At 36.6% G+C, this 16,090-nt stretch overlaps 1 protein-coding gene across 1 annotated transcript in view; it reads left to right on the plus strand.

The window, feature by feature from the left end:
• LOC309965482 (hypoxia-inducible factor 1-alpha inhibitor-like) overlaps nt 1–16,090 on the plus strand; it is a gene marked incomplete at both ends in the record, with an annotated part of 126,671 nt that overhangs the window by 57,264 nt on the left and 53,317 nt on the right. Inside the window, 3 exon segments of the mRNA XM_082845006.1 lie at nt 3,783–4,030; nt 4,034–4,204; nt 4,208–4,807. Of these exon segments, the coding sequence (XP_082701132.1) occupies nt 3,783–4,030; nt 4,034–4,204; nt 4,208–4,807 (1,019 nt within the window).

The raw sequence follows: 16,090 nt of genomic DNA on the forward strand, positions 1-16,090 counted from the left end.
TCACTCCTTCCATTTTCATCCTCGCCCCCACATCTCTCTCTGCTCATTCCATTTGACTAGCTTGCCATGTTCTATCAATCGTCAGGTTTTAAATTGTCCCCAATCGGCAGAACGAAGAACAGTTTGGAAATCAAGCTATAGCTTTAATATCTGTCTTAATTGGAGCCTATACAAACTGTATTTACTCTGTTTATATTCACAGTGTATTTTAAAATTTATTGGCATCAACATTAAGTATGCTTGGAAGACTTCCCTGAAGATAAATTAGAAATTTTGTATTTCTCAAACTGGGCTTCAAATTGAACATTTCAGTAATGGTAATGATTTTTACATTCCTGAAAAAGCTACTTGATTTTTTCTAAAATTTATGACTGGTGACACCCTTAGCATCAACATTTAATGGAACAGAGTTACAGCCAATTGTATCTTTAGCTGCACAACCAGGATTGGTGAGGGGAAAAGTAAAATAACTTGATCATGGCATTTGAAGTCTTCCATTAGTTGACTGAAAGCTCTATTAAATTACATTTTTAAAAACTTGAATTTATGTAAGTATAGAAATATAATTACATAACAATCCTTTGTTCATTTTAGAAAATTTAGAAAGTACAGTTAAGGGAAACACATAAACTCATGCACTCCCATCTTCACTTTCAAGCAAGGTTTCACTATTCTGCTAAGATTCTTCCTCAGCCACCTGGACAATTGATTGGCCTTGTCACAGGTATATTACACTTTCCCTGTCTTTGCTCAGATTGTTCCCGCAACATGAAAAAACCCTTTAAATCCCTTCTCTTTTTGAAATCATAATTACTATTCAGAGTCTAACTCAAATGCTACCTTCTTTATCAAAATTACTCATGTCATTTCAGAAGAACCCAATTCTTCCTTCCTCCCCTGTAAACAATCAACTTAGCTCATCCCTCAGACTTTTGAATCTCCTGTGAATTGATAGTTGGACCTTGTGGTTTGAGAAGATTTAGGTTAGATTTATTTTATTTTTTGATGGGGCTATTTGGATCAGGAGGCCCATGTTATCATTTTCTTTCTCTTTTTATAATTTAGCTGTAATTGATTCTCAATGCCTAGATCCATTAATAATTAGACGATGTCAAATGATATTCTAATTCAGTTTTCCTTCTGTATTATTAGTTGGAATATTTTTATTAAGGAAAACTTTCCTCTTACTTATCATTTGGTTACTACATGTTAAAGTTTGATAGGAAAAGCAGAATAGATGCCTGATTTTTACTTCCCTCTTTACTTGCCAGTTGTCAAATAATTTGATTCACTAGCATCCTCTGAAGATGACTCTCAATTTTAAAAGATCATTCAGTGTTAAAATTCTATCTAGATGATCTGTACTATCAGATAAAATGAGAGAAGGTATCTAAAAAGAGACTCCTAACAGCAAACCATTGTATTTTCCATAAACAAATGTTCTATCCTTGTTTTATTCTTCTTTTTCAGAGAACAATAATTTTAAATCTTTTACATGTCTCTACTTATTGCACCTTGGAAATATCACCCAGTCTCATTATTTTAAATACAATTTATGTGTCAATAATTCCCAAATTCCTGGATTTGGATCCTGTCTGGATCTTTTCCTCAAATTCCTGTTTCATGTACCCAAATATTTACTTGGCTCTTGGCATCTCTACTTAGATGTCTGTTATCTCCTACTCAACATTTCCAAAACTCAACTCCTGATATTCCCCTATCCCTAAACCTTCTATGCTCAGTTTTTTCCATTTACTAGTGGCAACTCCTTTCCTTCAGTTGATCAGGCAAAAAATTCAGAGTCAAGTATAAGTCCCCTCCAACTTTTATATCCCCTGTTGGCCATTGATTAAAAATACATCCAGAATATAAATATTTCTCACTTTCTTCACCACTGCCATCTTGGTTCAATCACCATCATCTCTTATTTGAATTATTATAATAGACTCCAAAGTATTCTACCTACTTTTGTTCTTAACTCCTACAGTCTAATGCAAGATGTTGAATCACGTCACACTTACACGAAAAGCTCTGTATTACCTTCTCATCTCACTCAGGGTAGAATCCAAAGTCCTTGCAGTGGTTAATAATCTCATCTCCTACTATTACAACCACATTAAGCTCCTTATTTTTCCTTTAGCAGACAAACCGCCACCTTCTCGGGGCCTTTACATTTTTTATTGCTTCTGCCAGGAAGGCCCTTCTTCAGATTTTATATGTGTTTTACTTTTACCTCCTTCATTCAAGTGTTAACTTTTTAGTGTCTCCTTCACTTGTAATATCACCTTCAGTTGTCATCTTCTAAAAAAGATTTATTTACTTATATTGTTCATATTCTGTTTCCCTCATTAGAGCATAAGATTCAAGAGGGAAGGAGATTTTGTTTTGTTCACTATTTTACCCCTTTCTCTTAGAAGAGTGTCTGCCAGTAGCTAATAGTTATTTGTAGATTTAACACATTAATTCTGAGCTTGTTACTTCTTATGATCTTTCATTTCTTATTTTCTATTTTTCAGTTTTAGAATGTTCATTTGGCCAGTTTTTATAAATTATAATCCTCTTTTAAAATTCTTTCTCTTTTCTTCTACTTTGTCCAACTTTTTTGTAACTTTCTTAAGCGTATGGATCATAGTTACTTAAAAGTCCCTGTTGAATAACTCTAATATCTGAATCATCTGTAGGTCTATTTCTATTGCCTATTTTCTTCTTTTTTTTTTTTTTTTTAACTTTCAATCATTTGATTCTGTGGGTTTTGCTTTTGTTTTTGCATATCTCATAACTTTTGGCTTGATGGATGAAACATTTTAGGGACTCTCTTGATGGACATTTCTCTAAAGCGTGTTAAGGTTTTTCATCTGGTACACAGATGGCTGGCAGATGACTACAGTCCTGGTCAGACTTAGTTTTAGGCTTTGTCAAGATAGGTCTATTTAAATTTTGCCCTTACATGTAGTACATAGTCCTCACTTCTAGAATATGGCACTTAATCCTAGGATGGAACCCTTCTGAGGTGAAAGCTGAGAAATACTAAAACTTTTGCAAATGCTTCTTTAATCCATAGGGATTAAACTTTAATTTTTGTTTTCTTGGTGTGGCTGCTGAGTTTCCTTCTTAAGCCTCCCATTTGCTGTTTTATTCTGGGTTATTTGGACTCTCACTCTATAAATAATATAATATAATTTACATATTATGTATATATATTTATAACATATATTATTTTTATATATTTATGTAGTTTAGGAATCAGTCAGCAGTTGGGAAAGGGAGATTTGAATGTAGATTTTTGGGTTTCTTCTTTGAACTTCCTCACTCTCCAGGCTTTTCCTCTTCAAATGCTAATTCTTTGGGCAGCACTGAACCCATCTTCTATTTTTCAGTTATCTTCTGTTCTTTTACTTTGTTTCCGGTCTTTGCTTATGCTAATGAAATACTGTTTTCATTTCAATAACCAGCATAGTAAATTTTATAAGTGGTAGGGTATTTACTCTCATCTCTTTTTCAAAAAGTTTCTTAGAAGTTACTACATATTTATTTTTTCCATATGTATTTAAAAATAATCTCTCCAGTTTCTTTTTAAATTTTTGAATTCTTCACGCAATCACAGTAAATTAAGCTTACCAATTGCTGTTTTATTTTGGGTTACTTGGACCCTCACCCTAAATATAATATATAACATAAAATGTAGTTTAAGAGTCTGTCAGCTGTTGGGAAGGGGGGATTTGAATATCAACTTTTGGGTTTTGCAAGCCAAAATTTAATGTTAATATGCATTATGTATTAAGAATGGCTACTGAGGGCGGCGACTGCGGTGGAGGCTGCAGCCTCAGGCTCTGGAGAACCCCAGGAAGAGGCCAAAGCCCCTGGCCCCGCCTGGGATGAGTCCCAACTACTCAGTTATACCTTCCTGACCTGGCCCATCCCGCATCTCAGTCAGAGCAACCCCGGGGCAGAGGAGCTTATTGAGAATGAGGAGCCTGTGGTGCTGGCAGACACAAATCTTGTGTATCCTGCCCTAAAATGGGGCCTTGAATAACTGCAAGAAAATAATGACAACAGAGACTTCTCTGTGTACAGTGCCAGCACCCACAAGTTCTTGCACTATGATGAAAAGAAGATGGCTAATTTCCAGAACTTTAAGCTGAGGTCCGATAGGGAAGAAATGAAATTTCATGAGTTTGTTGAGCAACGGCAGAATATACAGCAGTGAGGAGGTGAAGAGAGGTCGTATCTGCAGCAAACACTCAATGACACTGTGAGCAGGAAGACTGTCATGGACTTCTTGGGTTTCGACTGGAACTGGATTAATAAGCAACAGGGAAAGCGTGGCTGGGGGCAGCTGACCTGTAACCTGCTGCTTATTGGCATGGAAGGAAATGTGACACCTGCTCACTATGATGAGCAACAGAACTTCTTTGCTCAGATAAAAGGCTACAAGCAATGCATTTGGTTCCCTCCGGGTCAGTTTGAGTGCCTCTACGCATATCCTGTTCATCATCCATGTGACAGACAGAGCCAGGTGGACTTTGACAATCCTGACTACAAGAGGTTCCCCAATTTCCAGAATGTGGTTGGTTACGAAAGAGTGGTTGGCCCTGGTGATGTTCTTTACATCTCAATGTACTGGTGGCATCACACAGAGTCATTACTAAATGGGGGCATTACCATCACTGTGTACTTCTGGTATAAGGGGGCCCCCATCCCTAAGAGAACTGAATATCCTCTCAAAGCCCATCAGAAAGTGGCCATAATGAGAAACATTGAGAAGATGCTTGGAGAGGCCTTGGAGACTGTTCCCGGGACTCCCCTGGTGGCGCAGTGGTTGAGAGTTCACCTGCCAATGCACAGGGGACACGGGTTCGAGCCCTGGTCTGGGAGGATCCCACATGCCACGGAGCAGCTGGGCCTGTGCGCCACAGCTGTTGAGCCTGAGCTCTGGAGCCCGCAAGCCACAGTTGCTGGGCCCACGTGCCACAACTACTGAAGCCCATGTACCCTAGAGCCTGCATGCTTCAACTACGGAGCCCACGTGCCACAACTACTGAGCATGCATGCTGCAATTACTGAAGCCTGGGCACATGGAGCCCGTGGTCTGCAGCAGGGAAGGCCACCGCAATGAGAGGCCCGCACACCGTGGTGAGGAGTGGCCCCCACTCGCTGCAACTAGAGGGGGCCTGCGCACAGCAACGAAGACCCAATGCAGCCTAGATAAATAAATAAATACACATGTTAATTTTCTCCTTTAATATGTAAATTCAAGAGATTTTGACTTAACTATCAAAACAATTCATATATCCAAAATTTATAAAATTATGTTACCTTAATGAAAAAAATGTGTTTTTTAATATGCTTTTTCAAATGGGCTCATACTGTGTTTAATATTTTTATAACCTATAATACTTTTCCACTTAACATTTTAATGTAGGTATATTTCTTGTTTATAAATACAGTCCTGCATTACAGGTGACTACATAGTATAGTATTACATGTATAGATACCATAATGTGTCATGTTGGAAATTTAAGTTATGTGAGTTTCTAACTATTAAACACTTTTTTAAAGACATTATTCAAGGATGTTTTGACTAATTTTGCAACCTGAAATTTACAAAGTATTTTACTGATTTAGAGAGAAAAGATTATTCACAGTTACACAAATATTTAATTTCTTACTTTTCTTTCTCAATCATAGCATATGCAATTTTATTGTCAATATTTCAAAACGTTGCAAATTTCCTACACATCCCTAATTCATGATAGTCCATTTAAGAATTAGTAGGCACGCATGGCTACTTTTTTCCTGAGAAAATTTTATAATTATACATGTTGGTTCGGCTTGAAATGATAGAATTTCCATGTATTCTTGTTCTTAACAGAAGAAGAGAATTGAGGGGCAGTCAGAGAGGAAGAATAAGAGGGGCTGTGGAAAACACCCTTTATGTAAAGTAAAGTAAAATGGGGTGAGGTCACCATCAAAGAATCTTTCCTCCTTAAGAGAGTTCATCCTCTTAGAAGCTGTTTGTACCTCAGGTTATCATCTCTATCTTTCACTTGTCCAAATCTTTTTATAGAAGGTCATTTCTAGAATACCTTAAGTTAGGTAGTTAAATAGTATGGAACTTTCTGGAAGAAATATGTATAACTTCTGAGATAAACTGAAGATAACAATTGGTCAGTGAGCACCAGGATTGTAAAAACAGACTATGTCACTAAAATCATATGCTTTTGAAAAATATTTCAATCTTTCTCTACATTGTGGAAAGTGTATAGCCTTTGAAATCAGAGAGACCTAGATTCATTGTCACAGATCTGCAGTTACAACACTTAAACTCCTTGAGGTTCAGTTGCTGGAATTTTAAGATGAAGGTAATAATACTTACCTTGCAAAAGGAACGTGGAAACTAGAAAAAAAACATATGAAAAATTCTTTGTATAGTATGGGGCACTCTGTAGGTACTCTGTAAATGGTAATCAATTACTGTGATAGCATTTTTGCTGGTAATAATAACAAGATATTTTTAATATGTATAGTTTACAGACTAGAAAATGTTCAGACTTTTAACTTTTTAAGTATTTATATTACTCATCTAGCTACTATTTGCTTATACTCATTAGTATTCGTCCTGGAGACTGTCCTGGCATAGTAGATTATTGATGACAGTGCTTCCTGTTCTACTTTTTGTCTGGGAGCAAGATTAATTTATATGCTGATTAATTTGGGGGGCTGCTCACCTTACTCCTCTGCCTTTGTCATAGATCTCATTTGTTTGTAATCAATTTTTCTTAACCTTTATATACCCAAGGAGATGGCACATGAATACATTACCTACTTGCTTCATACTTTCATTCATAAGGCAAACAGCTAATGGATAGAATGTTAAAAAAAAAAAAGATAAATTATGACTTCTTTTGGTATCAAAACAGTTTCTTTCAAACTTGGAAAGATTAGTTTTGTGAAAATTCTTACCACTGATATCATGTGTATATAAATGAAAATATGGATACAATGTATATTCATGGGTCATTAAATAAGTATGTATGAAACTAGGAGGAAGCATAGCATAAAAAGTATTTTTCCCTGAATAAATTGTATATATAAATTTAAGGTAAAGAGAGGTCCTCTCAGAATGAATGTATATTTTTTTCTAGCTCAGACCTACTACTTAGCTGTCTAAGTTCTGGAATGCATTCCTATCATGATACCTTTCAACCCTGAAATCTATGATTGTAACACTGTTGAAATTATTTTTTAAAGAGTAATCTTATTATATGAGTTAACAAACAGTTGCCCTTGAGTGGTAGGGCAAGGGTGTGGTATTACAATAACTGATATCTTGAGAGGCTAACATATTTCATAGTGGGAATGTCTGTAGCTCAATACTGACCATGATTCTGAGCTTTTAAAATGACATTAGAACATCACAATTTTTTCTAAGTCATCCAGTTGTCCAGTGAATAATTATCAACCATTCTCAGAATTAGTGTATTTCTCCCTATTTTTGTCACTAAAGTTTTATTACTAGATGCAATGACAAAAGACCATTCAGGGAAGTGGAAGAGTTATCTGATGGTAATTAAGAAGAAAGAATAAGAGTAAGGAAAGTAAGAAGGAAGAGAGGGAGGGAGAAAGACAAAGACGAAGGAAGGGAGGGAGGGAGGGAGGGAGGAAGGAAAAAAGTAAAAAATGGAAAGAGGTAAAAAAAAAGAATAAAGGAAGGAAAAATATTAACAACCATTCTTTACTATGTCTCAGTCTAAGGGTTAACACCTGACATTGGATCCTCACAGCATTCTGAGTTAGGAATTTCCACCATTTTATAGATGCATACCTGTGTGGTGCCCATAGAAGGAATGTTTGATTCCAAGGGGTCACAGATACACTGAGCATGAAGTTATGCCAAAGCCTTCACACCTTGTTTCTTCACTGGTTTGTGTTTTGGGCTTTATTTCCTGTCTTTGCTGGTTAACCATCATGTGCACACTCTGTGGTCTAATTTTAGCCACAAGGGTTTAATGTTACTGTTAACTACAGACAGCTAGGCAATTAGGTAATTTTGTTTCTCTTGTGGCAGCCTGTCAGGGTAGTGCTGATAAAACCACTCTAGCTGGAGGTCACTCACTCACCAAGGGCTCCAATCATTTATCTTGTTGTGTACAAGCTACTTTAACTGAAAACACAAAAACAAAGAACCAGAGTACCATTGTGTGTGAGACTCTGGCTCAGGACCTAGACTGACTGGGTTTGAATCTCAATTCTGCTACTTTTACTAGATGGGATATCCTTTGGGAAATGGCTTAACCTTTCTATACCTCAGGTTTTCTCTTCTCTAAAATGAGAATCGTAATAATATTTATATCACAGAGTGCTTCTAAGTATTCAAGGAGTTAATATGTAAAAATGTCCAGGCACATAACAAATGGTTTATAATTATTGCTGTTATTATTGCTTTTATTATTATCCATGAAGTTAATTCTAGCTTTGAATTCAGTAATTTTAGATGATGTCCCATCCATACACTTGCTACTGCCTTCCTGAACCTTCCCTGAATTCTAAGCACATCCACCCCCTTGTTCTTGCAGGAGGTCACTGTCTTTGTGTGTTGCTGCTCCTTATGCTGGGAATTAATTCCTAAATCATATTTGTCTCAGTAGACGTCTTCTCCATATAGTTAGCTATGTCCTCCACCCCACCCCAAAGAAGGCAGATTAGTCACTCCTATACATCCCTATCATGACTCATCGTTGTATACATTGTAAATACTGTCAACATCCCTCCGACACTGGCCCCTTCTCATATATGCATCTGAAAGCTCTTTGAGGACAGGAACTACATCTGGCTCTTTCTGCCTTCTGGGCACATATCACAGTGCTTGGTACACAGAGGGCTGGCAGTAAATGTCAAAAGAGTAAATGAGCTTACCGCTTGGAGGGCAGCAATCCAGGAGAGATAAAGTGAATAAAGCCTAAGTACCCAGGGAAAGTAGGTATGCAGCCATGGCAAAGGTTCATGAGAATAGTTATTGGCCTATTCAGCTATCTGTCATCTAGCTATCTGATAAAATTAAAACTTTTTAAGTGCCTTATCCAAAATAAACTAGTAGGCACTTTACATTTGACATCTCATTTAATATTCACAACAAGTTCATGCAATATATACTATTATTAGTCCCATTTTATTGATGAAGAAAGAGGCTCAGAGAATTAAGTAACACAGCTATGACTTGCTAAAGCTAGGATTAGAGCCCCAGTCTCTGTAACTTCAAACTCTATGCTCCATGTTCTAAATTGATCCTATATACATACTGCCTTTCAAATTGATAGATAGAGATTGTTTTATAAAAATATTTTATCTTGTTCAAACAAAGAGTTGAAATGTCTCCCAATAGTCGACTCTCTTTTATAGCCCAGAATAGTCCATCCATCTTATTATTTCTGGGGCAGAATGCAGGAGTTTAGGTGGGAAAAGTTCAGAGAAATATGATTCTCTCTTTCCTCTCAGTTTTTAAAAAATCTTGACCACAGTTCAATATTTGCATATTGCTTTTTAATATCCTCTTTTATTAAAAAAATTTAACAGATATCTCTAAACTCAGGAAGAAAAGCACATTTAAACTTTTAAAAATTGGGACAACTCCATTTGGTTTAAAAATACCTTGAAAAACAAATTAAATTGAAGACACAAATTGACAACTGCCATCAACTCCTTTGAGAGTCATGTTGGAATGGGCAGATTGTCATCCTCTAAATCCTTAGCAGTTGGGTTAAGATGGAAGCCCTGTCTCACTTGACCACCCTTTTTTCTTTCTTTCTTTCTTCTTCTTCTTTTTAATGGCAGAGAATCAATCCAAATACTGGACAACCAGAACTGTATCTTCTAAGATACTCAGTTTGACATCTTATTCTGTGCAAATGAGTATAAGGTGGTGAACAATGTGAATGGATATCTTAGTTTGAATATTTTCCAAAAGTAGAATTTATGAGGCTATTGAAATCCTGCTAGACAGGAATTATTGCCTATGTATTTCCAAGCTGAGCAATTTGAGATAGATTAGAATGAAACCTCTGTGATCAGAGCTGCTAACAAGAAGGCTTCTTACCAATAAGCAATATATATATATATATATATATATTTTTTTTTTTTTTTTTTCGGTACTCGGGCCTCTCACTGTTGTGGCCTCTCCCGTTGCGGAGCACAGGCTCCGGACGCGCAGGCTCAGCGGCCATGGCTCACGGGCCCAGCTGCTCCGCGGCATGTGGGATCTTCCCAGACCGGGGCACGAACCCGTGTCCCCTGCATCGGCAGGTGGACTCTCAACCACTGCCCCACCAGGGAAGCCCGCAATAAGCTATATATTATGGTAGTCTTGGTGGGGAGGCTGTGGCAGCCAGTTCTTTCTGGCATAATAGGAAGTGGATCCAGCATTTTTATTCCAAGTTACCACTCCTCACCAAAGTAGGGTACCATGCAAATGCTATCAACTTTTTACTCATTTCACTTCGGAAATCAATGTTGAGAGAAAGGACTTATCTTCAACTGACAGGTAAAGAAGAGTGGGAAATAGAGGTGAAATTCAGGTCATCATGGTGAGTTAGGAATCTGGGCTTCTAGATGCCCAGTATTTATCATTTTACACCCTTCAGCATAGTCTCTGATGTGAAATGCTGATGACTTCAGCATTGGAGAATCTCTGAGCCTTCTACATAGCTTGTGAAATTACAGCTTGCTCCTCTGGGAAGTAGACAGGGGTTTCTGAGCTTGGGCATTTACCTTTTGGGATCAATAAATTTCCCCGTTCATTCCTCTCTTTATTGAAGAAAGATCTTGCAAGAGATCATGGCAATATTCTCCAGTTATATTTCTCTCACAATTCATGAAGAACAAAAAAACAAAAAAACAATTAAAAAACCCCTACATTTAGCCTATAGAAAAATCATTTCATTAAAACCCTCTTTTGAGATATCCTATTTCTCATCTTCAAATGTAAGATATTTCTTAATATATGAGCACTCACTGTTTTCTCAGTTTTCTGTGAAATTATTCATCTATATATTACTACACTCTCATACAATCTTATGTTTGTTTTTGGTAGTGATGGTTTATTGCTTTTGCTTTTTTTTTTCATTTCTTCTTTTGTTTTAATTTCAATGTTTAGCTTTGCTTTACTTGCTGATGTTAGTGACATATTCTATGATTTCAGGTATAGTACACTGAGCTTTACTGAAAACAACTCCATATCAAACTGACCCTCTTAGAGAAGGTAAGCACAACTCATGGGTTTAATCATTGCATTCCATAAAAGGAGATGTCACTTAACCAGCTTTCCTCTCAGTGCCAAGAAATCAGCTCGAAGTATTTCTATTCAGATAAGTGAACGTGCTTGTCATAGCTTACTTATGCCTGTTAAATCTTTCTATGAAATATTTTACAGGAAAATATGTAAATATTTTGACTGCTTATGCCATTCTTTAAAGGCTGCTTTGCAGATTACACATGAATCTCTATATGAAACAGGAAGGAAAACCAAGCAGAAATTTCTTAATGTAGCATTTTTCATTAATGAAGACAGAAAGACTAAAGGAAAAAATTTTTTTAAATGGAGTCTTAATGTAAATAGCCAAGAAGAGTAATATATACTCTATGAATTGGCCCCAAAGTGATACCAGCGTGATGGAAATACATTATGAGTTTCCAGGACAGCATGTCCTCTTACCTTTTCTTGCTGACAGCAGATAAGTAAACCAGGGCTTAGGAGTATAGTATTTGCCAAAAATACATTAGCACAGACTTTGTATGTAGCAAGAGTTTTATGAGTTTGCTACATCTTACATGAACAAAGGTCTATAAACCAGCCTTTAATCTTAGAAACACATGTTCTTTACAGCCTATAGTTAACAAATGTGATATATTATGAACATAGATAGGGTAGAGAAAAGTAAGGGAATTTTTCCCAGGCAGTTCTCTTTAAATGTAGAAAGTCTTTGTTTCATTTCAGTTATTTAATTTTTGCTTTTTTTCATGATTATTTTTGAAAGAATAAGACAATGTTGATGAAACTTGAAGATCAACACCATGGAATAATTGTGCTGTTTCCACCATCTGAGATGACATGGTTGTAGATGTTTTTAATTGTCAAATGACCATATTTTCCATTTTTTTCAATGGAACACATTTTATTTAATTTTGGAGGTCATATGTGTAAATTTATGACTTGACTGAGGAAAGTATTAGGAAAGCTAATACTTCCTCATGACTGTGGCGCTGAGTAAAACATCATTCAGAGTCCCTGGTTTGAAGCAACAAAAACCATCTCTGGCCTTAGCCAAAAGGAGATGCATTGGACAAATAGCAGGGATGCCCATAATTGACAATTGGCTGGTAGCCTTAGGCTTAGAAAATGGAGCTTTGCAGGCCAGGCTGCAGGAAACATAGTCAAAGTCATACCACAGCAACTGTATGATTCATGGGTTCTTGTGGTGGTTGGAATCATCTGTTTTCTCCTACATTTCCTCATTTTTTGCACTATCCATCCAAGATTTAGAGTTCAAGAACAAAGGCCAGATCAACAAAGCCTAACTCATTGGCTTCTTCTGTGGTACAGCCAGGAGTGGTAGAGGAAGGTCCCAGCTACTGTGGTTTGAGAGAGGAACAGCCATAGGAAGCAAGCACTGGGAATTGTCTTCCAACTATGTTGGCACGCAGTGAGGAACTGATAAAAATAGTGGGAAGTGGATTATGGTCAGCTGAAGAATGACAAATGTCTAAATAAATATTGGCTTTGAAGTCATGATTGGTTCTTAGATTGGACTTTTTTATCATTGAATACTGTGAGACCTTGGATAAGTCCCTTTTGCTGCCTGTTCCTCAGTCTTTAAAATGGCAAGTTTGATTTAGAGCAAGATTTGTCTTTATGCTAATTTCCGTAGCAGACGTCATTAATCAATCACTGTATTCTTTTCTCCTGAGACCAGACATGACCTCAGAATCCTTCTCAATACAGTGTTTTGGCAGCAACTACTAAATTGAGTCAACAAATGTGATAAACCTTTCAAATATCTCTGAACTAGAGGTTAATTACATTTTCTTAAAGTGTTAATGTTCTTTGAAGTTCCGGGACTGAAAAGTATTGTTAGTGGAATTATTTTAGAAAATTAGAAAGAACCTAGACCAGATGGGAATAGACTCATAAAGCAGCAAATCCAGTAAAATCTGATTGAAGTGAAAGAAAATATTTTCAAATTTGACTGGCTTTCATTATGAATGTTGAGATGTAGAAGGATCTCTTTGTTTCATTGTAGAATGTGCTGATCACCCTCTGTCATCAATCCAAGAAAGTCCTGAGCTCATAAAGACTATTCTTTGAACAACAGAAAAACATGATATCAGTCTGAGGTTTAAAACTGTAAATTATATTATAGAGGGTAAATGAATATAACATATTATTAATGGTAAAGAAATTACCATTAACCACGAATTATTTTGTTAACGGTAAAGGAACTACTATTTAAGTAGTCTTTTAAAATTTATAGAATATAGGATCCTAAATGGGTCAAAAATCTAAATTCATTAGGGTATGTTACTAAACCTAACAGCAGTTTCAGCTGTTGTGACCAAATAAACATATTTCTTTAGTACTGTTTTGTTTTTCTATTTTATTAGTGAGACTTTGTATTTAGATCTCTCTTTAACATCTCAAGCCTAAACTAGATGGATTCACAATGTAGGGCAAGTGACACAAGATGGAAAGACTACAGTCCAGGAGTTGCTAGGCTCCAACTAGCTAACAGCATCTTTTCTCTACCCGCGAGATTTCCATTGTCTTCCATTGGGCTATGTTTGTACTCAACACATCAAAGTTTGTTTTTGGAACGATAATGACTTGTTAAATGTCCTTGAATCACGGCAGGAAAATATCTTTCTAATTCTAGAGTAATTTCCAGTACCAAGAAACCACAAAAAGTCTTCTAAAACAACTTTTGAGCACTGGCTTTCTGTAGGGTACCTAGAACGAGGTCAGTTTCACAAGCCATCCTTCCTCTGTTGTTCCTATGGTAGATTGCCAAAGGACCCCAAATTTTTCTCCTTCTTGTATGCATGCCTTTAACAATTCAATTGTTATCAAGAGAGGTGGAGTCTGTTTCTCTACCCCTTGCTTCTGGGTTGGCCACATGTCTTGCTTTGGCCAAAGGGTTCTTAGCAAATGTGATGCAAGCAGAGTCTTGAAAAGTGCTTTCACTTTGGAGTTTATCTGCTTGCTATTTTGGGGAGCACTGAGCCCACCACCACATGAATTAGCTTGTGTTAGCCTTTTGGATGATGAAAGATACATGACCAAGTTATCTCCATCACTGTAGTTAACATGGATTCAATCATCAGTCATGTCAGTGAGGCCATCCAACAGCATTCAGCCCCATCTGAACTGGCCCACTATGAATTGCCCAATTAACTCTCAGAATCATGACAGATAACAAATCTTTGTTGTTTTAAGACATTAAGTCTTGGGCTGGATTTTTAAAGGCAAATTTTGTCCCAGTAGTTGCATCACCGTTCACCCGGTATTGGTTTGCTTACCCTCAGAGGGTAATCTATAGAAACTCCTCAGATTTACCCCACTCATTGTCAATGAATAGAATGAACCTTTAGATTCACTGGGAAAGACTACTAACACCCTTTCCATGGTTGTTAAAATAAAACTGACTTTGGACTTTTTGGTTTTCATTATTTTAGATTCAGGAATTATTTTTTTTTAATGAAAACATCAGATGTTGACATTCTTTTTTTAGATCTAGCAATGATACAGGTGTTAAACACTTGACATATATCGTGAAAACTTCATAATATCAGTGAATTTCAAACTTGCAAAAGAAATAATTTCTTAACTGTTCAGGGTTAATCTGCCACATGGATTTGATATGGCATTGAAGAGTAAAAAAATGCAAAAGAGACCAAAATTGTCTAAGAGAGGGAAGGAACCTCATAACATTTAAGCTACACAATATCTTCCTGATGGGAGCTAAAGGTCAATTTACTTTTAGAATTTATAAAGTTCTTTGTTTGACACATTTTGCTCTAAATCCTACCATTCTCAGCTGTATCTTATACTACATCCCAGGGCCAATAGATTCATGTCTTCTCTCCTCCACCTTCAGGCTATTTCTACCAACTCATCATCTGTTTTCCCTGGGAATTGTCCTCACATACAGAGTTCTCTCCAGAATTTTCATCTGTTTGACTGGGTTACCTGGTCCCCTTTCAAAGTTAGTTAGTTTATATATGTACATACACATGCGTGTATTTATGTCATACTTCTCTGCTGTTTCTCCTTTGTGCCTTCGAAAGGGTTTTCTGGTGGAAAATTGGCCAGAGACATGTTTGGGAAGAATGGCAAAGCATGGTAATCTATGGTCAGAAAGATTGTGCCTAATTATATATCATATCTGTACTTATAAAAAATTCTTTTTTGTTTTTATCATCATATTTCAGTAATGTCATAGTGCTTTGGGCTACTCAAATGTGCTATTTATTCAGTTCTGGAGTTCTTTGGTCTAGTATTGTGATGTCAATTATTTCAATTTTCACACCTTAGGAACTGTGGAGAAGTTGACAGAAAGTGCTAGTTTCATGACTAGGCATAAAGCAGTACTGGTGTTGCATTCTTTAGAAGCAAATATCCAGATTCAACATAGAACCACAGTGTTCCCTGCAAGGGTGGGAATAGGGTCACAATGGCTCCTATGGCAGCTGGTTTTGAATAATCACTGGTAAGAATTCTCCATAGATTGAAAAATTTAAACTATCAAGAATAAGACTAAGGCAAATGTCTCATCATTTTTAGTTCAACACCCCTTGGATATGATACATAACATGCAGTGTTTTCTTTAGAAGTCAATAAACTCTGTGAATCCCTTTATTCTGGGCAATTCAGTTCAAATTCTCTCCAAACTTTTCCTTCCAAAATAAGTGTATCTAGCATTTACTGAAAGTGCTACTGGCTAACTCCGGGCAATGTCTTATGAAATCCATTGACTTCTGAAATAGAGGTGGCAGGAAACAGAGATGTCTCAAGGGAATATATTGTCTTAACTCTTTCTCAGTT

The sequence above is a fragment of the Leucopleurus acutus genome, assembly GCF_964270905.1.
Source record: "Leucopleurus acutus genome assembly, chromosome: 8".
In the NCBI taxonomy this organism is placed as follows: Eukaryota; Metazoa; Chordata; class Mammalia; order Artiodactyla; family Delphinidae; genus Leucopleurus; species Leucopleurus acutus.